Source organism: Loxodonta africana, chromosome 4 (assembly GCF_030014295.1).
Source record: "Loxodonta africana isolate mLoxAfr1 chromosome 4, mLoxAfr1.hap2, whole genome shotgun sequence".
Lineage (NCBI taxonomy): Eukaryota > Metazoa > Chordata > Mammalia > Proboscidea > Elephantidae > Loxodonta > Loxodonta africana.
Window position 1 is genome coordinate 128,355,382 of NC_087345.1, and position 27,531 is coordinate 128,382,912.

The following is a 27,531-nucleotide window of genomic DNA, read 5'->3' on the forward strand; positions in this document are numbered from 1 at the left end:
TGCTTCAGGAATACTTGTAGAACTGAAAGGACAACTGACAGGATGAGATAAAATATTTTCAAATCAGGGAAATGAAAAGGAAACTGTATCCAGACTATAAAAACTCAATAATAAAAGACTAATAGCTCAATGGAAACATGGGTTTTGAATAGGCATTTTTCAAAAAAGATATATAAATGGCTAATCAGTACATGAAAAGATGTTAAGCATCATTAATTATCAGAGAAATGCAAATCCAAACCAAAAGAAGATATCACTTCATACCTAACAAAAAGTCAACCCTATTGCTGTTGATATACAGTGACCCTAAAGTACACAGTATAACTGTCCCATACGGTTCTAAGGAGAGGCTGGTGGATTTGCACTGCTGACCTTTTGGTTAACATCTGGGCTCTCAACCACTGTGTTGCCAGGGCTCCTCATAGGTAACACCGAAACCAAAAACCAACCCATTATTGTCTAGTCAATTCCGACTCATAGTGACTCTGTAGAACAGAGTAGAATTGCCACATAGGATTTCCAAGGAGCAGCATCTCTGGGTGAGTTTGAACCTCCAAACTTTTGGCTGGTAGTCTAGTGCTTAACCTTTTGCACTACCCAGGAAAAGCCTTTAATATATGTAGGATTGTTCAATTTTCTATTTTTCGTACTTCATTTTGGTAATTTTCATTTTCTCAGAATTCTGTATTTCATACAGACATTAAAATATACTTATAATATTTTCTTATCTATTTAATATCTCTAAGAAACAAAATGGTGTTCCCATTTTTATTCCAGATACATAATTTGTCCTTTCTCCACTTTTTTTCCTGGACAGTCTTATCCATGATTTATCAATTTTAATGTCTTTTCAATGAAAAAAATTGCCTTGTTGAGCCTCTCTGTTGTAGTTTTTGTACTTTGTCATTTATTTCCACTTTTTATTATTTTCTTCCATCTACTGCATTTTGATATAATTTGCTTTTCATTTTCTATCTTTTTGGATGCGTGCTAAGGCAATTGATTTTACGTTTTCTTACTTTCTTCTAATGTATGTATATGGCAACCAATTTTATAAGACAATTTTGATATGTTAATTTTGTATTATTCATGTAAAAATTACGAATATGTACTGTGATCACTCTTTTGACCCGTATGTAATTTGTAAGATATAGTTAAATGAACAATCATGTAAGGATTTTTAAAATTTTATAGATGATTTCTATTTTAAGTACACTGTGGTTAGAGAATTTGTTGTGATGCTGGCAAAGTTCTAAATCTGTGGTTGAAATATAGTTTTGTGAAAGAAGAATGGAATTTTAAATTTCATTTGTTTTAATTGATTTAAATTTAAATTTGAGTGTCACATTTCAAGTTCCAACCTGTTAAAATGGGTAGGGACTACTGCATCAACAACACTATTCTATGTATTTTAATATTTGTGTTCTTTGAAATATGAATATGTGGTGTATTTTGGGAAAAGTTCTATGTGGATTTTAAAATTCTGTGAATCCTGTACTTGTGTGTATTGTGCCCATGTACGCGTAAGTGTTCTTAAATGTCTGGTTTAAATCCTTCTATGAGAGTTAATTGTAATTAGATACCTCTTTTAAAATAATTCTTTAACATTACTTGATAATTGTATTAGAAAGACATTTTTACTTGGAACTGAATTCTAACTTAGCCATCTCTTGTTGGATATTTGTTATTATTAGTTGCCTGACAGTTGATTCCAACTCAAGGCGACCTCATGTGTGTCCTACGGAGTTTTCATTACTGCAAACTTTCAGAAGCAGATCACCTGGCCAGTCTTCCTTGGCACCTCTGAGTGGATTCAAACTGCCAACCATTTGTCTATTAGCTTAGTGTTAACTATTTGTGAAATCCAGGACTCCTCTTTGGACCCTGAGTTCTGCTATTATGGTAGTCACAGATATCTATCTATTGATAGATAGATATATGTACACACATTTACATCATACAAAAAAAATTCCAATTACTTCCGTAATTTTGAGTAATTTTTATCATGACATTATAGTTTATGAGCATAGATTTTGCTAAGTGCAAATGCCCAAAGAATCAACCCACAGTAGTACATATATCAAAGGACAAGATAGATAACATCATTTAACTGAAGACACCAAATGTGAATGTCTGAGGAATAGTAAACATACTAACTTCGATTTAAAAAGAAAAGAGTAGTGAACTTTACATTATTTGGTATCATTGGGGAATACTTTCTTCTTTTTAATGATATAATGTGTGTAATAGGAAGAGAGATTATATAGTTTTTGAAAATAAAACAAAATATAATAAATACAAATAAATTCATTTCTAATACATATAAAAACATACAGGCACATACACATAAAGGCATATAAGATTATTAATCTAGTTTATGATAATATAGTTGTTGTTGTTAGTTGCCATGAAGTTAATTCTGACTCATGGTGACCTGTGGGTTCAGAGTAGAATTGCTCCATGGAGTTTTCAAGGCTGCAACCGTTCAAAAGCAGATTGCCAGGCCTGTCTTCTGAGGTGCCTCTGGATGTAATATGTAGAAAAGAAGAATGCAATACCACAGTTTTGCCATTTATTCTCAAAGTTGAACTTAGACAGCTAAGATAGTGTTAACATGGCCTCAGTTTTAATAGTTTGTGGTTCAATGGAAACAAGCTAATTGCATGTGTGGTCAAATCCTCTAAATACAAAATCCTATAGAAGATGAGAATGATTTATCAAAAGCACTTTAAAAGGGACAATCTACATGACATATTGAAAGATCTACTTTGTCCTTTCAATAGGAGCTCAACATCTCCTATGTTCTGGAGGTGTGCGATGAGATAAAATGACTTCAAAATAGCCCAAGTGTGAGAATTTCCTGCTCAAACATTAAATAACACATTGACGAGCCATCTACCTTTTCATCTCTTGCCTCACTCTGAGCCCTCACAGTAGAGTCTGTGAAGAGCACAGATATTCTTTGTGCTTTTATGGGATTTATGTCTTTAGATTTCACCTTCTACTATCTAGCCATATTGGCCCCTGTAGGACATTAACGAGACCTTCCCACCAAAGGATGCGTGACTTTCTGATGGAGAGAAAGTATGTACCACTGCTCTCCTCTCTGTCTTCTAGCCCATCTCATTTTAGTGAGAGGTCATAATTGCTGTGCATGATACACTGAAGTTCTATTAATGTACAATAGAATCTCTGTAGAACATAGGAGTCAGAGTATAAAGTAAGCCAAATATGAAATATGTTGGAGAATTTCTTAATTTATTCAGATTGTTACAGGTTGAGAATTAGTGAAGTGTACACACACACACACACACACATTTAAGTTTGTTAATCAATACAATTTAAAGTGAAATCCCCTAAGCATCATGACAAAGAACAATTAATTTTGGATTTTATAATTGGTTCAACGAGTGTCTTTGTGTATAATAGTGTAATATTTTATGTTTAGCCCAGTGTTTACAGCTAGCTTCTTAAAAAAAAATATATTAATTGAATGATGTAAGGCCAAACATAATTCCTCTTTCACTTACTTAGATTATATACACACAGCTTTACTTTTTTCAAAAAAGGATGCTGTAGCTTCCATGAAATCCTAATCTAAAGATAGTAATAAATATCAAAAGACTTCAATTAATTGAAAAAAACGCTGGGAAAAAACCCGCACTGTTATAAGAGAATGCTGTCTAATGAGTTATTTTTGCAATTTCTACCTGATATGAATCAGGAGCAATAACAAGAAACTGCAGCTGAAATAATAATCCAAACATTCATTATCTATTCAGAGCTGACAATTGCTAGGTTGAGTGTTACGTAGTTATATGCCCATTTTATATATTAGTATTTTTTATTCCCATTTTAGATTAGAACGTTAAATTACTAGACATTAAGTACCTTAATAACGGTCACACATTGTAAGTTTCAAAACGAGAATTCAATTTTTGCTCTTGCTGACTCCAGAGTCCAATGGGGAAATTATTAAGATACATTACTGAATTATAGCAATTACACAAGTGAAGGAACCCATACGGACTGTGACAACCATATGATCTTTTATTAAAGCTTGAACCAACCATGTTCTGCCATAAACAGTATGCACTTTTATTTATCAATTTGTGGTCTCATATTTTGGCGATTCAATCAATTGCCAATAATTTTTGTATAAGAAATATGTTTTTTAAGTTGTTTAAAATGGTGTTTCCAATATTCTTTAGGTTGTTGATAAGTTCATTGTGTCATGTAGTTATTCTGACATATATTTCCTTAAATATGCAGTGATATCTCAGAACTCTCCACCATTCATTAATAAGAAAGAGATCACGTAATAGCACTTCATCTCCTTCTAATAAATAAACATAAGTCACTAAACGAATGTAATTGAGCTCAATAAATTCTTATATGTGCTAACTTTGCAATTCTCACTTCTTTGGAGCACTCCGTCTTTCACCATTATTGTATTACAAAATTGTCATAAAGTGATGCATCTTTTTTTTAACAGATCAATAATATAATTTTTAACCCAGGTATTATAATTGGTTAAAATATTTCTGTGGAATATGACTTTTAATAAGTAAAGATATTCCTATTTATGAACTTCTTTATTCTTCAATGGAAACCATGGTTAAGAGTTACGGCTGCTAACCAGAATGTCAGCAGTTCGACTTATTCTACCATGAGACATTTTTGTAAGACATTACATAAATTAGAACCAAAACTTTAGGTTCTTGGCTGCAAAGTGAGCACTGATACTTACCCTCCCTCCCCACCTAGTTTGATCTTGCCATATATTCAGCACATAGTCCCTCCCTAAACACAGTTTCTCATAGAGCACAGACCTTGACACCCCTCAGCTGCAGAGATGAATAATCAAACAGTAACCTACTCAGAAGTGAATCTGGCCAAGAACCCAAAAAGGCAGCAAGTCAAACTCAAGGACGCTGATAGCTCCATTTCAATCACTGAGCAGGAGATAACTTATGTGGAATTAAACCTTCATAGTGCTTCCCAGGATCTTCAGAAGAAGGACAAGAGTTTCCACTGCAAGGGTAAATCATTTAATCAGTTCTCATTATAACTGCACTAGGGTGTGTAGTTCTAGTGCAGAGATGTGGGGAAAGAATGAAGATGAAGACATGGAGCAAGGTGAGTCAGATGAAGGGGGTAGGCTCCCTATTTTTCATTTGTGAGTGTCCGACTTGAAATACAGATAATCGTATTCTCCTATGAAATCTGAAGATTAATTCTCTTCAGGCAGTGTTAAAATTTGTAACCTTTGATAAACAACTCATGGACTATTATCTTACTGAAAAGGCAACGGTATATTCTGAGAGAAAAATTACAAGGGAGAATGTGGGTTCCATGCCCAGTATTTATGTATATGATTCCCTGTGCATGTGGGTTCTCTTGTACATAAACATTCTAAACTTTGGCTCCATCTGTCCTTTCTCAGTGTTTCCATTTCTCTTTCTGTATGTCTCCCATTTCCTCCAGGGAAGCTCATTGCTGGGATCCTGGGAATCATCTGCACTGACCTGATGGCCAGTGTAATATCCGTGGCAGTCATTGTTGATACTCCTTGTAACTTTTTAAAAGTTTATAAGGGAATACTCCCTTTAAGGATTTGAAAGTGCCTCTGTGTATTTCATAATATTATGGAATAGAACTCTCATTTTAACATATGCATTTATGTGATATACTTGCCAAGCTTTTTAATCTTAGTAAATAATGCTTCATCAATGTGAACTAAATGTGGAAAAGTTACTTTGAATTTTTCAAATGCATGAATAACAGAATGGTTGTAGAGACTATATGTTTTTAATTCTAAATGTGTGTATTCTAAATATGTTTAAAAAAACAAACAAACAAAAAAAACCAGTGCCCTCGAGTTGATTCTGACTTATAGCGACCCTATAGGACAGAGCAGAACTGCCCGATAGAGTTTCCAAGGAGCGCCTGGCAGATTCAAACAGCCAACTCTTTGGTTAGCAGCTGTAGCACTTAACCACTACGCTACCAAGTTTCCGAATATGTGTATGTGTATATGTATACATGTGTGTGTTTTGGTCACATCTCAAAGACTTACATTGATAGGCTGAAAATACTTATTGAGAAATACAAATTAATATTTTCAGGTAGTTAAATCAAATACTGTAAGAGGTGGTGAAATTTCTCCACTAGACTGTCCAAATATTTTTTCCAAAAACCTTCATAACTTTATTAATTTTTGTTGATAAAATAATTTTATTATACATTATTATTATTTTAAATGATATCCACATTTCAAACTAGGATACTAAGATTATTATCATTTATTACAGAAATATTAATCCCTTTAATAATTACTGCAGCCTTTCTAGCTATTGGAATGCTGGAAGTGAACGGAACCCAGAAAGGTAAGTAATAATTTTAAAAGTTCTGATATAAACCAAAACGAAACCTGTTGTCGTTGAATTGAGTCCGACTCATAGGGACCCTACAGGACAGAGTAGAAGTGCCCGCGTAGGGTTCCCAGGGAGTGGCTGGGGAATTTGAACTGCTGGCCTTTCAGTTAGCAGCCAAGCTCTCAAACACTGCACCACCAGGGCTGATAGATTGAGATTATATTTTGTCTCTATTTTAGCTCATGATGAAGTAATAACAGATTTTTTTAAACCTTAAAAAATATACCAATAAATTTTCATATACAAAGGTCATGTGAGGAAATCTTTTTTGTTCAAAAATTAGAAGAAATATTGTTTAAAGATCACTATACCCTTCTTTTAACAATTACCTCAAATTTCCTTCTGCTTCTATAAAGATTAAACCAAACCAAAAAACCCCATTGTGGTCGAGTGAATTCCAACTCATAGTTATCCTATAGGACAGAGTAGAATTGCCCCATAGAGTTTCCAAGGAGTGGCTGCTGAATTTGAACTGCAGACCTTTTGGTTAGCAGATGAGCTCTTAACCACTGCACCACCAGGGCTTCGCATAGAAAATCCCTGTGAGAAAGTTCTACTGTGTCTCATAGGGTTGTTATGAGCTGAAAATCGACTTGATAGCACCTAACAACCACAACAGCATAATGTGATAAGAAATAAATAACTTTACTATTCTAATAAAGTAGTTTTGTTCAGTGATTTTCAGGACATGTATAGGATAGATATTTTATTTTTTTGGTTTTTAATGTTACATAAATTAGGGGGTGGGAGGCTGACCCTTTCTGTGTGTGTGCATGTTTTTTCATATGTGTATGTGTATGTAAGTGAATGAGCTGGCATCTATAGGTTATGTAGATATGTGCTTATGCCTATGGAAATATGTCAACTAATTTATATTTCTAATTCAAGTTGTTTCTGGATAATAATTCATATTCTTTTTTCAGCATCTCATTGTGGCCGTTGTCCAGAGGACTGGTTATCCTATTCCAACAATTGCTATTTTTTTAGTAGTGATAAAAAAACCTGGACTGAGAGTCAGATGGCCTGTGCTTCTAAGAAATCTAATCTAACTAATATAGATAATGAAGAAGAAATGGTAAGATTTCAAATATTTGAAATTTTTGATTAAAAGATATAACATACAAAAAGAAATGTATACAAAATATATTTGAGTCAATGAAAAGTATCAAGAAACATTACTGACATGCCTTATGTACCCTATGCATTTTAAGAATACAGATTTGCCTACTTTGCAAACTTAAGTAAATAGAATTTTACTCTATGAAGTGTTTAGTGTCTTACATATTTCAGTTGATATTTTGATTTAGTATTCATCCATATTTTTGTCCATGTTGTTAGTTGCCTTAGATTTGACTCTGATCCACGGAGACCTTACTTACAACAAAACAAACCATTGTCTGTTCCTGTGCCATCTTAATGTTCATTGGTATGTCTGAATCCACTGTGGTCCATTCATCTCACTGAATATTTCTCTAATTTTCATTAGCCCTCTTCTTTAGCAAACGAGATGTCCTTTTCTAGTAATTGGTCTTTCCCGATGACATGTCTGAAATAAACAAGCCAAAGTCTCATCATTCTTGCTTCTAAAGAGCATTCTGATTGTGTTTCTTCTAAGACTGATTTGTCCAAAATTGTGCTTTATTTTCAAGGCTACGCAGTACTCCATTGTATGAATTGACAATGCTTTATTTATATTTGATTCCATTAGTGTAAAAAATACCAAAAAAAGGTTTATTTCCCGTTCTTGCTAATTTATGAAAATTAATGCTTCTATACCTTTTTTTCTGAAAGTAAACTTTCTTGTTTCTTTTAAACATAAAAAATGGAAATATATCAACATTGTAAAGATTAATCACAAATTAATACACCTATGTAATTCCAAATCGTGTCAAGAAATAGAAAATGCTAGTACCTTCCCCATTAGCTGTACCCCTGTATCTGCTTTTACCAGTTCTCCTTCTCAAAGCACTATGCTGAGTTTTTAAACTTTATAGAGATGGAATCATATAATGTACATTTTTGAGTCTATCTCCTTTCACTCACATATATTTGTGCAATTGATCCTTATCGTTGCAGTTTGTTTATTTCACTGCTCTGTTATGTAAGTAAACCCACCAAACAAAACAAAAAAACATAACCAGCTGCCATGGATTTGACTCTCTGACTCATGGAGACCCATGTGTTTCAGTGTAGAACGATACTTCAAAGAGTTTTCTGTAGGTATAAGAAACAGGTTGGCAGACCTATCTTTCGAGGTGCCTCTGGGTGGAATTGAACCTCCAACCTTTCCGTTAGTGACTGAGTGCTTAGCCAGTTGTACCACCAGGAACTCCATTGTTACATGAATAAACATTTTAAAATCCATTCTATGGTGGATAGAAATTTAGCTATTAAGAAAACATTTAGCTACTATTTACCTATTATGAGTAATTATTCTCTAAATATCTTTCTGGATGTCTTTTACCACATATTATCTGGATGCACAGGAATAAAATTGTAGGGTCATGCAGGGTTACAGGTATATGTACAAGTCAGGATTTTTAAGTTATCCCAAAAGTTTGCTAGATCATAGGACACATACACATATTATCTAACAGTGTTTGACCTGTCCCTTGATCCACATCCTCATCAAAACTTACTACTATGAGAAATTTTAACAGTAGAAGTTTTGATTGTCATGATATTAATAGACATTTTCCATACTATTGCTTGACTGAACACATTTAATGTGCTGTTAGCCACTAGAATATTCTTCGATGAAATGCCTATTCATGTCTTTTGTCCATATTTCCTCTGTGATTGTCAGTTGTGTTCTCCCAATATCTTCTTGATGTATATTGGTCATGATTTCTTTTTTGATTTTATAACTTTATAATAGTTTTATTTTTCTCCATGGCTTACATATTTACTTCCATGTTGGAGTCTCTTAATGAATAGATTTATTAATATTAATATAGTCCGATTTCTCATTTATAGTGTTAGTGCATATGCTGCAGCTCTTTTAGTAACAGACCAAACTTCAATATATAATCTACTAAATTAATTTGAAGGTTTTACATTTCATCTTTTTTTAAAAAATTTTTTCTGAAAATGCTTATTTACTATATCTAGATGTATTGTTAGGTGCTGTCGAGTTGATTCAACTCATAGAGACCCTATGTACAACAGAACGAAATATTGACAGGTCCTGTGCCATCCTCACAATATTTGTTATGCTTGAGTCCATTGTTGTAGGCATTGTGTGAATCCACCTCAGCGAGGGTGTTCCTCTTTTTCTCTGACCCCCTTGCTTACCAAGCATGTTATCCTTCTCCAGGCACTGGTCCCTCCTGATGACATGTCCAAAGTATATGAAACAAATTCTTGCCATCCTTGCTTCTAATGAGCATTCTGGCTGTACTTCTTCCAAGACAGATTTGTTTGTTCTTCTGACATCTGTGGTGTATCCAATATTCCTCTCCAACACCATATTCAAAGGCATCAATTCTACTTTGCTCTTCCTTATTCATTGTCAGAATTCACATGCATATGAGGCAACTGAAGACACCATGGCTTGGATCAAGGGCACCTTAGTCCTTAAAGTGACATGTTCGCTTTTTAACACTCTTTAAAAGGTCTTTTGCATGAGATTTGTCCAGTGCAACGAGCCCTTTGATTTCCTGACTGCTGCTTCCGTGTGCATTGACTGTGGATCCAACTCAATCTGTTATCTGTTTATCATGAGGTTACTTATTGGCCCAGTTATGATATATTCATCCAGATGTATGATCTATTGGAATTTAATTTTTGTGATGCTGATAGAAGTTTTTATTTTTCTACAACAGTATCTAATTGAGTTAGCGTAATTTATAGTAAAAATGATCACTTATCCATTCCTCTCTGTGCCACCTTTGTCCTAAATCAGGGATATTGATGTACATTTGTGTGTGTGTGGATATGTTCCTGGTCACTTCCAGGTTTCACTTTTTGATTTTTTCTTCTTGCATGAGTGTCACATGGGTAAAATTACTAAAGTGTTCTATTAATTCTTTATACTCAGTACAGTAGTGTTCTCCTTCAAGATTTATCCCCTTCTTCTACCCTTAGCCCTTTAAATTTCTATATAAATATTCTCAAAACACATGCTGTGTCTTTTTTTGTTGTGTTAAATCGATAGATTAATTGTTGAAAATTGACATCTTAATAATGTAATATCTTAACCTGGTTTTATCCTCCATTTGTTTTCTTTTAATACTCTTGTGGTTTTGTGTACAAGTCTTGAAAGCTTTTTTGTTTGATTTGGCTCCAGTTACGTTTTATGTTTAATTTTCTGCTATTTCTAATTTATCACTCTGAAAATGATGTGTATCCAACACACTTTCTGAGCACACTTATTAATTCTAAAAATTCACCTTTAAATTCCTTTTGACTTTCTACACACAAAATTTAATCATGTATGACATGTGTCAGTTTTATTCCTTCTGTTATGATTTATATCTAGCTTACTGTTTTTTGTTTATTATACTTGAAAGACTGCCCACTTCAAAATAGAAGAAAAAAGGTGATATTGGACATCATAGTCTTATTCACCTACGTCAGAATAAGAGCTTTAATCATTTCATCATAGAGTATATATGTTGTTGGGTTTTTTTGAAGATAACTCTATCAGAATAAGGAAGTTTACTTTTTCTCCCTTTTAAAACCATTTCTCAAGGTATAAACCAAAAAAAAAAAAAACCCCTATAGGGTCGCTATGAGTCTCAAGTTATACTTGACATAAAATATAAACTGCACATATTTAAATCATGTAATGCCTTAAATTTTGATATATGTATATACCTGTGAAACCATCACTTTTGGAGAATGAGTACAACTGTTACCCTCAAAAGTTTCATTATGTGTCTTTGTAGTCCCTTCTCCCACCCTTCACCAATCACCAATTATTGACAACGACTGATCTACTTTCTACTTCTACTTTTTTAGTTGGCATTTTCTAGAGATTTTTTATTTGTGGATTATACATTTTTTCTTATTTCTTTGTTTAACGTTTATTTTGTGATTGATCCATGCTGTAGTATGTTTCAATAGTTTATTGTTTTTATTAATGAGTAGTAATTTTATGGATATATCTCAATTTTTTTATCCATTCAATTGTTAGTTAACACCTGATGTGTATGTCAAGGTGAGGATTTCATCTGTTCTTTGTGTGTTATTTTATAAGTGAGTCATACTTCACTTGCATTCAGCTGCCCGGATTTTGCACATACAGTTCAATGATTTTGACAAATGTACGCATCTATGTATGAACACATAACTCCAATCAAGACAATATTTCCTTCGTCCCATTAGTACTCACTTTCAGGCTTCTGATTTCCAACATCATAGCAACCATGCTTGCTGAAAGTGAAGAGGACTTTAAGCACTTACGAATGAAGATCAAAGACCACAGCCTTCAGTATGGATTGCCCCTCGCCATAAAGAAAACAAAAATCCTCACAACTGGGCCAATGAGCAACATCATGATAAACGGAGAAAAGATTGAAGTTGTCAAGGATTTCATTTTACTTGGATCCACAATCAATAGCCATGGAAGCAGCAGTCAAGAAATCAAAACACGCATTGCATTGGGTAAATCTGCTTCAAAGGACCTCTTTAAAATGTTGAAGAGCAAAGATGTCATCCTGAGGACTGAGATGAGCCTGACCCAAGCCATGGTATTTTCAATTGCATCATATGCATGTGAAAGCTGGACAATGAATAAGGAAGACTGAAGAAGAGATGACACCTTTGAATTGTGGTGTGGGCGAAGAATATTGAATATACCACGAACTGCCAGAAGAATGAACAAATCTGTCTTAGAAGAAGTACAACCAGAATGCTCCTTAGAAGCAAGAATGGCGAGACTGCGTCTTACATACTTTGGACATGTTGTCAGGAGGGATCAGTCCCTGGAGAAGGACTTCATGCTTGGCAGAGTACAAGGTCAGTGGAAAAGAGGAAGACCCTCAATGAGGTGGATAGACACAATGGCTGCAACAATGAGCTCAAGCATAACAACGATTGTAAGGATGGCTCAGGACTGGGCAGTGTTTCGTTCTGTTGTGCTTAGGGTCGCTATGAGTCGGAACTGACTCGACGGCACCTAACAACAACAACAACCTAGTTTTTCTTCTATTAATGCTTCACGTCACAAGTGTGTACGTATTCTACAACTTGTTGATCGATTAATCTGCTTATGGATATTTGAATTGTCTCCAGAATTTTTCTATTGTGAAAAAAACTAATATGAAAAATCTTGTGCAAAAAGCTGTGTGTATGTACATATTCAGTTTTGTGGAATTCAAGTGAAATTGCTGGGTTATAGGTGAAGTGTATGTTTAACTTTAAAATAAAAACATGAGAGAATATTTTCAGCATGTTTGCACCATTTTCCGCTCCTGAAAATGTTTGAGAGTTTAATGTAATCTAATCCTTGTTTGCACATGGAATTTCTAGATATCTTTTATTAATTAATTTATTTTTTGAGTGCTCTTTAGTGCTTTCAACATTTTCTTTTTACCAAGATTACAAAATTTATTTACATAGTTATTCATAACATTTTACTATTCATTTTGATGTCAATAATATCTGCAATTGTTGTTGTTGTTATTGTTAGTTACCATCAAGTGACCTCCAGCTAATGGTGACCTTATGGATATAACACAGCAAAATGTTGCCCAGTCCTGTGCAATCTTCATGTTCTTGAGATTGTAGTTATGTCCTCTTTGTTCATTTCTTTATATAATTTATGCCTTCTCTCTTTGTATTTATCTTTCTGGTTGGAGGTTTATCAATTGAATTAATCTTTCCAAGAAAAATGATTTGGTTTCATTTACTTATTCTGTTTTGCAGTTTTCATTTCATTAATTTACACTATTAGGTTTGGGTATTTTTCCTTCTTTATTTGAGCTTAATTTTCTCTTCTCTTGATGTTGAAGTTAGATCATTTATTTCAGACCTTTTCAATTTTATAAAATAAGCATTTAATGTGGTCAATTTACCTCTTGGCACTGCTTTAACTACAATTCACAAATTTTGATATGAGGTGTTTTCATTTCACTCTATTCTCTCTCTCTCTTTTTTTTTTTCTTTTTCCTAATTTCTTTGTGACATTCTCAGAGGCCTCCTGGGCTAGTTAAATTCTTCACATATTCTCTTTTATTATTAATTTCTGGTTATATTGCATGTACTAAAAGAAAATATTTTGTATGATTTCAATTCCTTAAAATCTGCTGACGTTTGTTTTATGGCCCAATGTATGGTCTATGTTGGTGAATACATTATGTGCATGTGAAAACAGTATACTTTATTGTGTGTGTGGCATGTTCTATAAATTTCCAACAGGATAAGAAGGTTGATAGTGATGTTCAATTCCTCTATTTACTTAATGGTTTTCTGTCTATATGTTCTACTGAGTAGAGAGAGAAGAGTGCTGAAGTCACCAGTAAATACTGTGGACTTGCCTTTTTCACCTTTGACTCTATCAGATCTGCTTTATGTATTTGAAACTTTGATGTTAGGTGCATGCGTATTTAAAACTATTTTGTCCTTTTTGATCAATTGACTCCTTTATCAATATATAATGATTCTCTTTGTCTCTTATAATATTCCTTGGTCATTATTACGTTCTTACATAGTGTGTTAAATATTAGGGCTGCTATAACAGAAATACCACAAGTGGATGGCCTTAACAAACAGAAATTGATTCTCTCCCAGTCTAGTAGGCTACAGGTCCAAATTCACAGCATCTGCTCCAGTGGAAGGCTTTCTTTCTCTGTTGGCTCCATAGGAAGGTGCTTGTCAATCTTATCCTGTTTGAGGAGCCTCTTAGTGCAGGGAACTTGGGCCAAAGGATGGGCTATTCTCCTGGCCCTTGTTTCTTGTAGGTACGAGGTACCCCTGTATCCCTGGTCCCTTCTCTCTTTTATATCTTAAAAAAAAGAGTGGATCAAGACAATCCATCTTGTAGTTTGAGTCCTAACCCATTAACATGATTGCAACTAATTCCATCTTATCAATATCATAGAGATAGGGTTTACACATAGGAAAACCACATCAGATGACAAAACGGTAGACAATCACACAATAGTGGGAATCCTGACCTAGTCAAATGGATGAACATATTTTTTGGGGACACAATTCAATCCATGACACATAGTAATATAGCCACTGAAACTTTTTGTTTTTTGGATTAGTGTTTGTACGGCATAGACTTTCAAGTGAAAAAAAAAAAAAAGAAATTAGCTATCAGATCTATATTCATAACCACTCCAAAGAAAAATCATCAAAAAGAAGGCAAGTATTATCAGAATTTGTGTTGAAGATAATTCAAAACCAATTTCAGCTGTATCTTGACAGGGAAGTGCTGGAAGTTTAAGCTGGATTAAGAATTGAATGAGGGATATCATTGTTGATGTCAGATGAATTGTTGCCAAAAGCAGGGAATACTAGAAGGATGTTTGCCTGGGTTTCATTGACTATTTAGAGACAATCAGCAGAGTGGATCATAACAAATTATGGTTAACATCATGAAGAACAGGAATTGCAAAACGATTAATTTTGCTCATGCAGGACCTGAACTGGATCAGGAGGCAATATTCAAAGAGAACAAGGGAATACTCTGTGGTTCAAAGTTGGAAAAGGAGTGTGGCAGAGTTGTAGTATCCTTTCACCTTACGTACTGAATCTTTATGCTGAACAAATTATCTGAGAAGCTGCACCACATGAAAAAAGAAATTCAGCATCAGGATTGGAGAATGACTCATTAACAACCTTGCTTGCCTAAAGTGAAGGGGACTTGAAACACTTACTGAAGAATGTCAAAGACTAACAGCCTTCAGTATTGATTACACTTGAATGTGAAGTACTTGAAAATCCTCAACACTGAAAAAAAAAAAAAGCAACATTATGATAAATGGCAAAGAAATGAATGTTTTCAATGATTTTGTTCTACTTGAATCAACTACAAATGCCCGTGGAAGTAGCTGTCAAGAAATCAAACAACATATTGCATTGTACAAATTTGTTGCAAAAGACCTCTTTTAAATTTTAAAATGCAAAGATGTCACTTTGATGACTATGGTGTTCTTGACCAAATATGGTCTTTTCAATTGCTTTAGTATCGTTAACTAGAAATCCAGAAGTGCTATTTATAAACTTGTCAAAGACATATTCAAATTGATACTCTAAGTTTTTCATTTTAACCTCTCTAGTTTAAAACCTTACATGCAAACAATTAAAAGGGGGAAAGTTGAAAAATTTATGCTGAAAGAAACCTTTATGTGAATATAAGTTTCCTAAAGTTACACTAAAGTGAATGGGAAAATCATGAAGTCAAAGGGGTAAACAGAAGATTTGAAAGGGTGACTCAAGAAGACAACGTGTTATAAAGAAATGTGAAAAGATCTGGAGATAGAAAACCAAAAGGGAAGAACACGCTCAGCATTTCTCGATCTGAAAGAACTGAAAAAAACAAAAAAAAAACTTCAAGCCTCAAGTTGCACTATTGAGGGATTTTGTGGGCAAAATATTGACTGACTCAGGAAGCATCAAAGAAGATGGAAGGGGTACACAGAGTCAGTATACCAAAAAGATTTGGTTGATTTCAACCATTTCAGGAGGTAGCATATGATTAAGAGCCAATGGAATTGAAGGAAGAAGTCCAAGCTGTACTGAAGGCCTTGGCAAAAAACAAACCTCCAGGAATTGAAAGGATACCAATTGAAATGTTTCAACAAATGGATGCAATGCTGGAAGCTTTCAGTTGCCTATGCCAAGAAATTTGGAAGACAGCTGCTTGGTCAAATGACTGGAAGAGATCCAGATTTGTGTCCATTCTGAAAAGGTGATCCAACAGAATGTGGAAATTACTGAACAATAACTTCAGCATCACACGCAAGAAAAATTTTGCTGAAGATAATTAACAAAGAGTTGCAGCACAACATCAACAGGGAACTGCCAGAAATTCCAAGCAGGTTCAGAAGAAGACCGATGTTATGGATTGAATTATGTCCCTCCAAAATATGTGTTGCAAATTCTAGCCTCTATGCCTGTGATTATAATCCCATTGAAGAATGAGTTTTCTTTGTTATGTTCATATGGCAGGAGTGTCTTTAGTCAATCTCTTTTGAGATACCAAAGAGATCAAACAAGCAAGTCAGAGAAGCAGAAATGGGGAAAATTGATGCCAAAGCACACAGATATCTTCAAGGAACCAGAAAATAAGCTGAAGAGAAAAGGACTTTCTCCCAGAGCTGACACAGAGAGAAAGCCTTCCACTAGAGCTGGCACCCTGAATTTGGACATCTGGACTCCTAAAATGTGAGAAAATAAATTTCTATTGGGTAAAGCCTCCCACTTGTGATATTTCTTTTTATAGTTTTTTTTTTTTTTTTTTTTTTAGCAGCATTAGATAACTAAGACAATTTGGTATTGAGAAATGAGGGTAATGCTCTAACAAATACTTAAAATGTGAAAGTGGTTTAAGAATTGAGTAATGGGTAGAGACTGAAAGGTTTTTAAGGTGCCTAATAGCAAAAAAGCCTAGATTGCCTTAAGGAATTATCTGTAGAATTATAGATGTCAAAGACAAGTCTAGAGAGGGCTCAGGAGGAAGTGAGCAGAACTATGTAGAAAGTCTCTATCACCTTAGACAATACACATGACACAAGCAACAGAATATTGTTGTAAATGTGCATGTTAAACTTGCTTCTGGTGAGGCTTTAAAGAAAATGATGAACACATGATTAGACAATAGAGGAAGGGTTATGCTGTTTATGCAGTGACAGAGAACTTGTCTGAATTATGTTCAAATTTGGTGGATGGCAGAACTTGTAAGGAATGAACTTGGATATCTAACTGAGGAGAATTCCAAACAAGATTTGAATGGGGTTGGTTGGTTTTTCCTTGCCACTTAGAGTAAAATGTGAGAGGAAAGAGATGGACTTCAAAATGAACTGTGCAAGATGAAAACAGAACTTAAAGATTTGAAAATTCTGTTGTACAAACTAAGGACCCTTATCCTAAGATGTTCACCAAGGATGTGGCCACTCAATCTCTTGTTAAAGAGATTAAGACTGTGACAGGTGGGTCTAACTACCACAGAGTAAAAGCCATCACTGAAAAGGACAGAGAATGAACAAAAGGAAAGCAAGCTGTCTTGTCTCTTGGAATTTTACAGCAAGAAATGGGCCAAAGGAGCTATATTTGTTGCCCTGCAAGAAAAGAAGAAGACCATCCCTAGAGCAGCTCAGACATCAGCAGAACTGTTGGATGTAGCACAGAGTGTGGAGCTCCTGTTAAGACTTACCAGAAGGGTGGGACCACTGTGGCTGTGGGGCTTTCATGCACAAGGCTCGGAAAAATTGGGCCTTCCCGGGGTGAGGGGGTGGGTTACGCCTCAGATGGACAAGGAGAATGGGACCATAAAAAGGCAAAGGTGTAGAGTTGCCATCCCTGTGAGACTGGATGGTGGAGTTGAAGCCTAGGGCTGAGGGGCCACCACCCAGAATCCATAAAGGGTAGCTAATACCTGGAGTGTGGAGGGCAGTGTCCTAGCCCTGGTGGTCCTGGAAAACAGATGATTATTTTCAAGCGTTGAGAGCTAGTGTAAATTGTTCTGCTGGATTTTGGACTTGCTTGCTGTCGGTTATCCCTTCTTTCCTTCCAATTTCTCCCATCTGTAATGAAAATATCAACCTTGTGCTTGTTCTACCATTGTATTTTGGAAGAAGATAATTTGTAATCTAGCCTTCACACATTCACAGAGGAAGAGGAATTTGACCCCAGGATAGACTATGCCTAACATCTCACCCATATTTCATTAAGATGATTCAGAAGGTGAGATTTTGAATTTGGAGGTGATTTAAGACTTTCAGGGTGAATGTGTTTTGCGTGAGGCAAGAATGTGAATTTTGGGGGTCCAAAGGGTGGAATGCTGTTGATTGGATTGTGTCCCCATAAAATATGTGTTGTAAATCTTAGCCTCTATGCCTGTGTTTATAATCCCTTTTGGGAATGGGCTTTCTTTGTTACCTTAGTGAGAAATGATTACCATAGGGTGCATCTTGAGTCAGTCTGTTTTGATATATAAGAGAGATTAAACAAGCAAGCCAGAAAGAAGAGATCTGGAAGACTGATGACAATTCACATGGAGATCTCCTAGGAATCATGTAACAAGCTGAACAGACAAGGACCTTCCCCCAGAACTGATGGGAAGAATCTTCTCCTAGAGCCGGTGTCTTGAATTCAGAATTCTAGTTTGCTAAACTGTTAGAATATAAATTTCTGTTTGTTAAAACCACCCACCTGTGGTATTTCTGTTATAGCAACACTAGATAACTAAGAGACTGTGGAACTAGAGAAATCACTGCTGATGTCAGATGGATCTTGGCTGGAATCAGAGAATACCAGAAAGATGTTTATCTGCGTTTTATTGACCATGCAAAGGCGTTCGACTGTGTGAATCATAACAAATTGTATATAACGTTGTGAAGAACGGGAATTCCAGAAGACTTAATTGTGCTCATGCAGAACCTGTAGTCAGACCAAGAGGCAATCATTTGAAAAAAGAAGGGGATGCTACGTGGTTAAAATCAGGAAAGGTGTAGGTCAGGGTTCTATCCTTTCACCGTACTTGTTTAACCTGTATACTGAGCAAATAATTCAAGGAGCCGGACTATACGAAGTAAAACACACCATCAGGATTGGCGGAAGATTAATTAGCAACCTTTGATATGCAGATGATACAATCTTGCTTGCTTAAGCCAAGAGGGCTGAGGCACTTACTGATGAAGATCAAAGACCACAGCCTTCTGTATAGATTACACCTCAACATAAAAAAAGACAACAAAAATCCTCACAACTGGACCAATAACCAACATCATGATAAATGGAGAAAAGATTGAAGTTGCAAAGGATTTCATTTTACTTGGATCCACAATCAATGCCAATGGAAGCAGCAGTCAAGATATCAAATGGCATATTACATTAGGCAAATCTGCTGCAAAAAACCTCTTTCTAAAGTGTTAAAAAGCAAAGATGTCACTTTGAGGACTAAGGTGCCTGACACAGGCCATGATGTTTTCAATCACTGCATATGCATGAGAAAGCTGGACAATGAGTGAGGAAGCTGGAAGAAGAATTTAGGGTGAATTAAGGTGTCGACAAGGTATATTGACTGCCAGAAGAATGAACACATCTGTGTTGGAAGAAGTACAGCCGGAATGCTCCTTAGAAGCAAGGATGCTGAGACTTCATCTTGCATACTTTGGCTTTGGACACGTTATCAGGAGGGATCAGTAGCTGGAGAATGACATCATGCTTGTTAAAGCAGAGGACAAAGGGAAAAAAGGAAGACCCTAAAGAAGACGGATTGATATTGTGACTCCAGCAATGGGCTCAAGCATAACAACGATTGTGAGGATGGCATAGGACCGGGCAGTGTTTCGTTCCCTTGTAAATACTGTGGCTCCGAGGCCAAACTGACTCCAGGGTTCCTAACAACAACAAAGAACCAAAATCTACATATTTTTTGCTTAAGAGATGTTTTTAGTGATATAGCTTTAAAATGGCCTAATGGAAGATAAATAATCGTCCAAAATGTTTAGCAGTTAGCCTTATGAAATTACAGCACAGCTTCTGGGTTAGATTGTTACTCTTTTGCAAAACCGTCTCAAGATTATTTCATCCCCGTTTCAAATGAATGCTATTAGCTTTTGCAAATATCACTAACTTTTAAAAAAAAAATGTAATTTTGAGATAATAGTAAACTCACACGCAGTTATAAAAAATAATACAGAGATATTCCGTGTATTCTTCGCACAGTGTCTACAAATGGCAACATCCTGCAGCACTACAGTATAATATCAAAACCAGCACTTAAAACGTTTGCCATTTTATTTAGTTTTTTTTTTTTTTTTGTGGTTGTTTCTTCTGGTAATTTTTTTTTCTTGTTCTTTCTTACCTACTTATGGGTAATTTGAGCATTCTTAGGATTTTATATTATTTATTTACAGTGGTTTTTACTCTTTTTCTTCTTATAGTTTTCTTAGTGATTGATCTGGCTGTTTTGATAAGCAAATGAAACTTTTCAAGGTCTATTGGTATCAATGTTTTACATTTCCAGTAAAGTGTGGAAATTTCACTCCCAGTAAAATCGCTGCTGGCACAGTGGTTAAGCCATGGGCTGCTATGAGAAAAGCCAGCAGTTCAAACCTACCAGCCACTCTACAGGGAGACAGAAGTGGCAATCTGCTTCTGTAAAGATTTACAGCCTTTGAAACCCTATGGGGCAGTTCTACTCTGTCTTCTAAGGTCACTATGAGTCGACTCAAGAGCAACAGGATCTTCTCCACTTTTAAACATTATTGAGTTGGTTAGCAGAATGCGTCATAATGTTTGTTAAAATCATTAATATGATTCAGAAAACTCATGAGGATAAGAATATTCTATTGTATGTACTTATATTTCTGCTCTTTCCGTTGTTTTTTTTTCCTTCTGATGCTTCAACATTCTTTCTTATTCATTTCTTTTCTTTTTGAAGAACTTTCTTAGTCAGTTGTAATGAGTAGGTTTGCTACTGACAAATTCTTTTAGTTTTCCTGCATGTGAGAATGTATTCATTTCCTCTTCATATTTGAAATTACAGTTTCACTAGGTAGTGGATTCTCTCTATTTCTCTTTCTCATTTGGTATGTGTGTCTATTACTGTCTTTCTACATTACACCTTCTACCAATCCAAAGGAAACTCTGGTGGCGTAGTGGTTTAAGTGCTATGGCTGCTAACCAAGAGGTCAGCAGTTCAAATCTGCCAGGTGCTCCTCAGAAACTCTATGGGGCAGTTCTACTCTGTTCTATAGGGTAGCTATGAGTCACAATCGATTCAATGGCAGTGGGTTGACAATACAAAAACTGGTAGAATCAGGACTAGTCTAGTTTAAGAAAGATATGGGGCACAGAAAAACAAATTTTTTTTCTTCAGTGTCATTTATCTCCTCAGTAGCAGCCCTTTAATTTCCTTTGAAAAACCAATCTCTGAGAAACGTAGTAGAAAAATACACATTTTTGGAGGGAAGAATGGAATAGTATCTGGAGAGTTACTTAAACCCTTACTATGAGAGTTTTTCACTGGAGAAAGATGTGGCAGTCTGCTTCCGTAAAGATTACAGCCTTGGAAACCCTATGGGGCAGTTCTATTCTGTCCTACAGAGTCCCTGCGAGTGGGAATCGAATCAGTTGCAGTAGGTGTGGCTTTTTTTGTCATGCTAGTTCATTGAACCCTGGCAATTATTACGTTACATGAAATTAAACTTTTATTTTTGTAAACCTAGGAGAATAAGACTATTAAGTATTAATACTTAAATAGCTATTTTTGCATGAAAAAGAACTTCAACGTATTTTTAATTTTAGAATCTAGCACTTATATCTTGTTTGAAAATAAAAATGAAGTAAAAGAAAACACTACCTGCATGTTTTAAAGTACTGAAAGTATAATGGCTATTAAAACAGAATTTTTTTTTTTTATGGTAGAAGTTTATGGACCTTCTATCTTCTTCATGGGTTGGACTCTCTCGTGAAAGCAGTAATTATCCCTGGTTATGGATAAATGGCTCACCTTCCAACCAAAAGTAAGCTTTTTCTGAATCATATTATATAGAAGAAAAATACAAAAAGAAATATTTAGATAAGTTATATTAATAAATGTGACTAAATTGAATTATAGGCGTGTAGAAAGAAACTGAAAATTAATGACATAGAATGTTGATGTGAATATTAATTTAAGAACGAAGTACTCAGTGTTCACAATGATTGTTATTAATATTTTAGAGAAATGTCATTACCTATTTTTATAACAGTCTTCTATTATTGTTGCGTGGAAAATGCCATTGTTTTATGGATTACCACACAAAATATAATGGGTTTATGCATTTTTATGCATTTCAGGATAAGAGAGATACCAAATCGTACTTACAACTGTGCTATTATATTCTCATCAAGCCTTCAATCAGCCAGTTGTGGATCTGCAAAAACATACATTTGTAAGCTTGAGACTTTGAGTTAAAACACCTGGCCCTGGAGCCCTTCAGGTATCTTTATATTTTATCAAATGGAAATAACACCATGATTGCAAAAGTCTTATAATCAATTACATTATTTGTTTAACTGGAAGCTCCATATTGGAACCCTCCTGGACTTTACCCTATGGCCTTCTTCTCTTGGATGATTTTAATCAGTACCCTTTTCTGTAATAAAATATAACTGGGAGCACAACTTTCTTGCGTTCCTGAGTCTTTATATTGTTAAACATGCTTACTTATCTGTTGTTTTTGTAACAAAATAAAAATACCTAAATTACTGCAGTTTTATAAGAAATCTGAATATCTGATTTTGTGAGTGCTCAAATTTTTTATTCTTTTGCATATTATTGGCCATTTACATTTTGATACAATTTTTAGTATCAGCTTAACAGTGTCCACAATGAAGACTCTACTGGGGTTGAGACTTCTTGAATGATGGAGGGAAGACCTCTGTCAATATCCTCTAGACAGGGAAGAAACTGGCAAGAAATTTTCATATCAACTTTTTCAAGACTCTGGGAAATAAACAATGGCTTGAGACAATACAAGGGAGTATTTAATCAAGAAAAAATGCAGAACCTCAGTAAGAAAGATAGTGTCTGTGGCATTTTAACTTGGCCTCATGTCAAACACCTTCTCCCCAGCTCCACGGTAGCCATGAAAACTATCAGCTATGCCACTACTGAAGAGGAAAACCAAGTTTGGAGCTCTTAAGAGTCCCATAACCACAAAATTGTCATCCTTTGACCTTTCTCAGTCTCCCTGGAAAACCCCACTCACAGTTCATTGTGGATATTTGACTTGGTTTGAGCTAGCTCTGTGGGAAAATTGTTTACTGAAAACAATCAACAGCAATTGTTTCACATTACAGCTACCTGAGGCTGCAATACCCGTTGTGGCCAAAAGAGCCTGATTAAAGATAAAAGGAAGATTTAGGGAACGAGATGTTCAGAGTGAGCTTTGAAAAACTCATAAATGTACCTGGGTATCTAGAAGGCTGTGCCATTGTACAGGGCTGTGTGCATGCTGAGGAAAGATCTGAGAAGGCCCCAATCTCTTCTTGTGATGAAGGCTCAAACAACCGATTTTCAGAGTTCCTTGTTCTAATACACACATTGAAGTCAATCCATTTTTCACAAAACCTGCTATTGATGTTGTAATTTTAGTTTAGTTTATCTCAAAATTATGAACACTCCTTGTGATCATTCTTTTGACCATACATCAGTTAGCAATATTAAAAGTCATATGAAGATTTAAAAATGTTTATTATTTATGTCTATTTGAGAGTATATTTAAGTTATACTCTCATTAGAGAATTTATAATAAAGGAAATGTTTTACATCTTAATTTAAAATGTGGCTAGTGTGAAAGATGAACTGATTTTTTTAAATTTTATTTATTCTTAATTAATATGAATTTAAATCCAAATAGCTATATTTTGAAAGCCCATATGCAGTGGCTACAGCACAGTTTTACATATTTTATATTTATATTCTTGGAAATATGAGCATATAATGACTTTTGGGAAATGTAAGTGAATTTCAAAAATATGTGTATTCTGTACATGTATATAATAAGTGTGTATGTGTGTGTACGGGTTTATTGTCTAGTTTATATCCTTTTGTAGCCTTACTCATATATTTGCCTGTTTGATAAGTCTAGAGTACTTTTCTTGCTCTACATAGTTAGACAGGAGTTTTTGTAATTTTTAACATGTTATTCTTATTAAAATATAAAAAATTACTTATAATTAAGGTAAATAAATGAATATATTATATTAATATATTAATAATATAATTAGCACTTTAAATTTTTCAATAGTTGACATGGTGATAAAGTTCAATATTGTTTAATGTTTTATCCTTTTAAATGATATTTATTTATCAGGGATATCTGAAGATTCAACAATTTATTTTTAAAAAATTATTGCAAGAGTTAAATTAAAAAACTAGAGCCAATGAATCAAGGAGATAATTTTGATGGTGCTGGTTTTTGTGCCACCAACAATGAAGTTGAAAATGTAATAACTAGTCTTAAGTTTAATTAAATAGTTGTTCATAATACTGTCATAATATTTAGAAATTTTTCCAAAATAAGGGAAATGACCTGATAAGTATATGTAAAAAAGAGGAATGTGACACCATGAATTAGCAATCTAGTCCAAAAGTGTGATTTCAATATCTAAGATATTCTTAAGATGGCTCAAGTTTTAATAGTTTGTGATGAGAAGGAAACAGGTTTACTGCATGAGTGGTTAAGTCCTCTAGCCCTTAAAATCCTGTAGAATATGAGAACAATTTCTCAAAAGCACTTGAAAAAGGACGATCTATATGACACAAGTAAACATCTTTGTCTTTAAATAAGATTCCATAAATTGACTTCAGAATAGTCCAAGTGTGAAACATTCCTGTTCACACTTTAAGTAACAATTGATGAGTCATTTACTTTTTCCACTCTTGCCTCACTCTGAACCCTAATAGGATAATCTGTGAAGAGCACAGATATTGTTTGTTCTTGTCCTGGATTTACGTCTTTAGATTTTTCTTCTTATTTCCCAGCCATAGCAGGCAAACTTTAGGAGAGAGTAAGCAGGCCTCCTCACTAAAGGATGCATGACTTTCTGGCTGACAGAGGTATGAGCCACTGCTCTGCTGTCTCGCTTCTAGCCCCCTTCGTTCAGTAGAAGAATATAAATGTTCCATATGAAACCGACACAAGAAGAAATTGAACATATGAACCCACTATAATTAGAGATTGAGTTAGTAACTAGCAAAACTTCACACAAATAAAACCCCAGACCAAAATGGCTTACTGGGGAGTTCTAAGAAATTTTAAAAAGGATAAATACTCATCCTTACACACTACTATTGAAAAATGGAAGAAAATAAGACACTTCATATCTCCTTCTATGAAAAAAAAATTTTTTTTTTTATGAGGCCAGGGTTATTCTGATACCAAGTCACAAATGTTTTACAAAAAATTTATCTTTCAATACAGACTCTAGCCTCTTCAACAAAATACTAGAAAACCAAGTAAAGCAACTGCACAGATTTTTGTTTATTTTGCCTTGTTTTTCTATTTTATTGTTTCTGATTCTTTTTTAAATTTTTATTGTGGTCAAATATATGTAATAAAACATCTCAACCATTTTTACATGTACAATTCAGTAAACCTAATTACATTCACCATGTTGGGCAATTGTCATCACAATCTGTTTCCAAATTTTTCATAACCCTATACTTATTAAACAATACTACCTATTTCCTCCCCCACCTACCATTGGGAACACCTAGTGAATTTTGGTCTCTGTGCATTTGCACGTTCTGGGTATTTAATGCAAATAGAATCATACAATATTTATCCTTTCATGTCTGACTTATTGCACTCAGGATAGTGTCTTCATGGGTTCATCCATGTCATAGCGTTTAGCAGATCTTCGTTTCTCTTTATGGGTTAATAATATTCCATTGTATGAATATGCAATACCATTGTATGAATTAACCACTAAGTCATCAGTGCTTTTTATTTACTTTTTATTTTTTGTAATATATGTGATAATACCTCCATTTGCATTTTGATTAGTCATTAGCATATTTTCCCCTTTTTCTTTATTTAAAAAAAAAACAAAACAGTGCCATAGAGTTGATTCCGACTCATAGTGGCCCTATAGGACAGAGTAGAACTGCTCCATAGAGTTTCCAAGGAGCGCCTGGCAGATTCTAACTGTCAACCCTTTGGTTAGCAGCTGTAGCACTTAACCACTACACCACCAGGGTTATAAAAGACAGATTTTAATGTTATATTTTTATGTAAATTCATATGAAATTATGAACATTCTTTGTGATCATTCTTTTCATTCATGCTTTATTTAGAGATGTATTACTGTAGTAAACACTGTAGAATGATTTTCAATTTTTTAAAATTGTTTTCTCTTTTAGGTAATATGTAGTTATAGAATTTGTTGTGAAGCTGAAAATGTTCTCATCTGAGATTAAATGCAGCTGTTGTTACTGAGGAACAATTTTTTAATTCTATCTCTTTTTACTTAATTAAAATTTAAATTTGAATAGCCTATTTCAGGGGCCTATTTGCTAAACTTGGCTAGTGACTACCAAATTGACAGCACAGTTCTTGATTGTTTATAGTTTATTCTTGGAAACATGAGCATATAACAGTCTCTGGGGAAAGTGCCATGTGAACTTGAAATATATGTCTTTTCTATACTTTCATGTAGTGTGCGTGTATGTATATATTCGTTAATTATCTAGTTTAAATCAGTCCATAGTCTTAAAAATATATCTGCTACTTTGATAAGTTTGAAATATATAAATCTCCATTTGTGATTGTTTATTTGTATGCTTCTTTCAATACTTTGTTGAACCTGTGTTCCATATACAAATTTGGAAAGATCATATCCCTAATAATTTGGAAAATCTTTCATTATGAAACATCCCCCGTCATTAACAATAGTGCTTCTTGCCTTCTAATATATCACTTTTTTCTACTGAATTGTGTTGCATGCTAGGATGATGAATTTTATATGTCAGCTTGGCTAGGCTATGATGCCCAGCTGCTTGTTTAAACACTAGTCTAGTTGCTGTTGTGATCCAGTTACATGTGATTTATTGAATTAGTAGGCTTTGTGTAAAATAGGTTATCTTTCATAACATGTGTGGACTTCAGTCAATACACTGAAGGCCTGAAGAGAAAAAAGAGAGTGTTCTGCCTGCAGACTCTATAAAAATACTTTGTGATAACTTCTGAAATCTTGACTTTTCTCGTCGCTTCATCTATGAATTTTGTAATGCAAGCCCGCAGGAGTCTCTAGCCTGTTGCCTGACTGATTTTGGATTTGCTAGCCTCCCACAATCAGGTGAGCCAATTCCTTGAATTAACAAAAAAAAAAAAAATTTTTTTTTTTTTTCATATATGTTTTTCTCCATATATATATGTGTGTGTGTGTGAATGTGTGTGTGTTTAAATCCTTGGCATTCTCTACA

At 34.6% G+C, this 27,531-nt stretch overlaps 1 protein-coding gene across 4 annotated transcripts in view; it reads left to right on the forward strand.

The window, feature by feature from the left end:
* Nucleotides 1-27,531, forward strand: part of LOC100653615 (NKG2-C type II integral membrane protein-like) — a 75,829-nt gene that overhangs the window by 17,796 nt on the left and 30,502 nt on the right. For 3 of the 4 annotated variants that reach the window (XR_010321898.1, XM_064284571.1, XM_064284572.1), the window contains exons 3-6: nucleotides 6,315-6,389; nucleotides 7,361-7,512; nucleotides 21,984-22,081; nucleotides 22,398-22,540. Coding sequence is in view for 3 of the 4 variants with exons in the window: in XM_064284571.1 (XP_064140641.1) it covers nucleotides 6,315-6,389; nucleotides 7,361-7,512; nucleotides 21,984-22,081; nucleotides 22,398-22,515 (443 nt within the window). In the remaining variant the exon portion in view is untranslated. Of the gene's footprint in view, nucleotides 1-6,314; nucleotides 6,390-7,360; nucleotides 7,513-7,775; nucleotides 12,558-21,983; nucleotides 22,082-22,397; nucleotides 22,541-27,531 lie in introns of those variants that run through there. The other variant, XM_064284574.1, reaches the window with a different exon arrangement.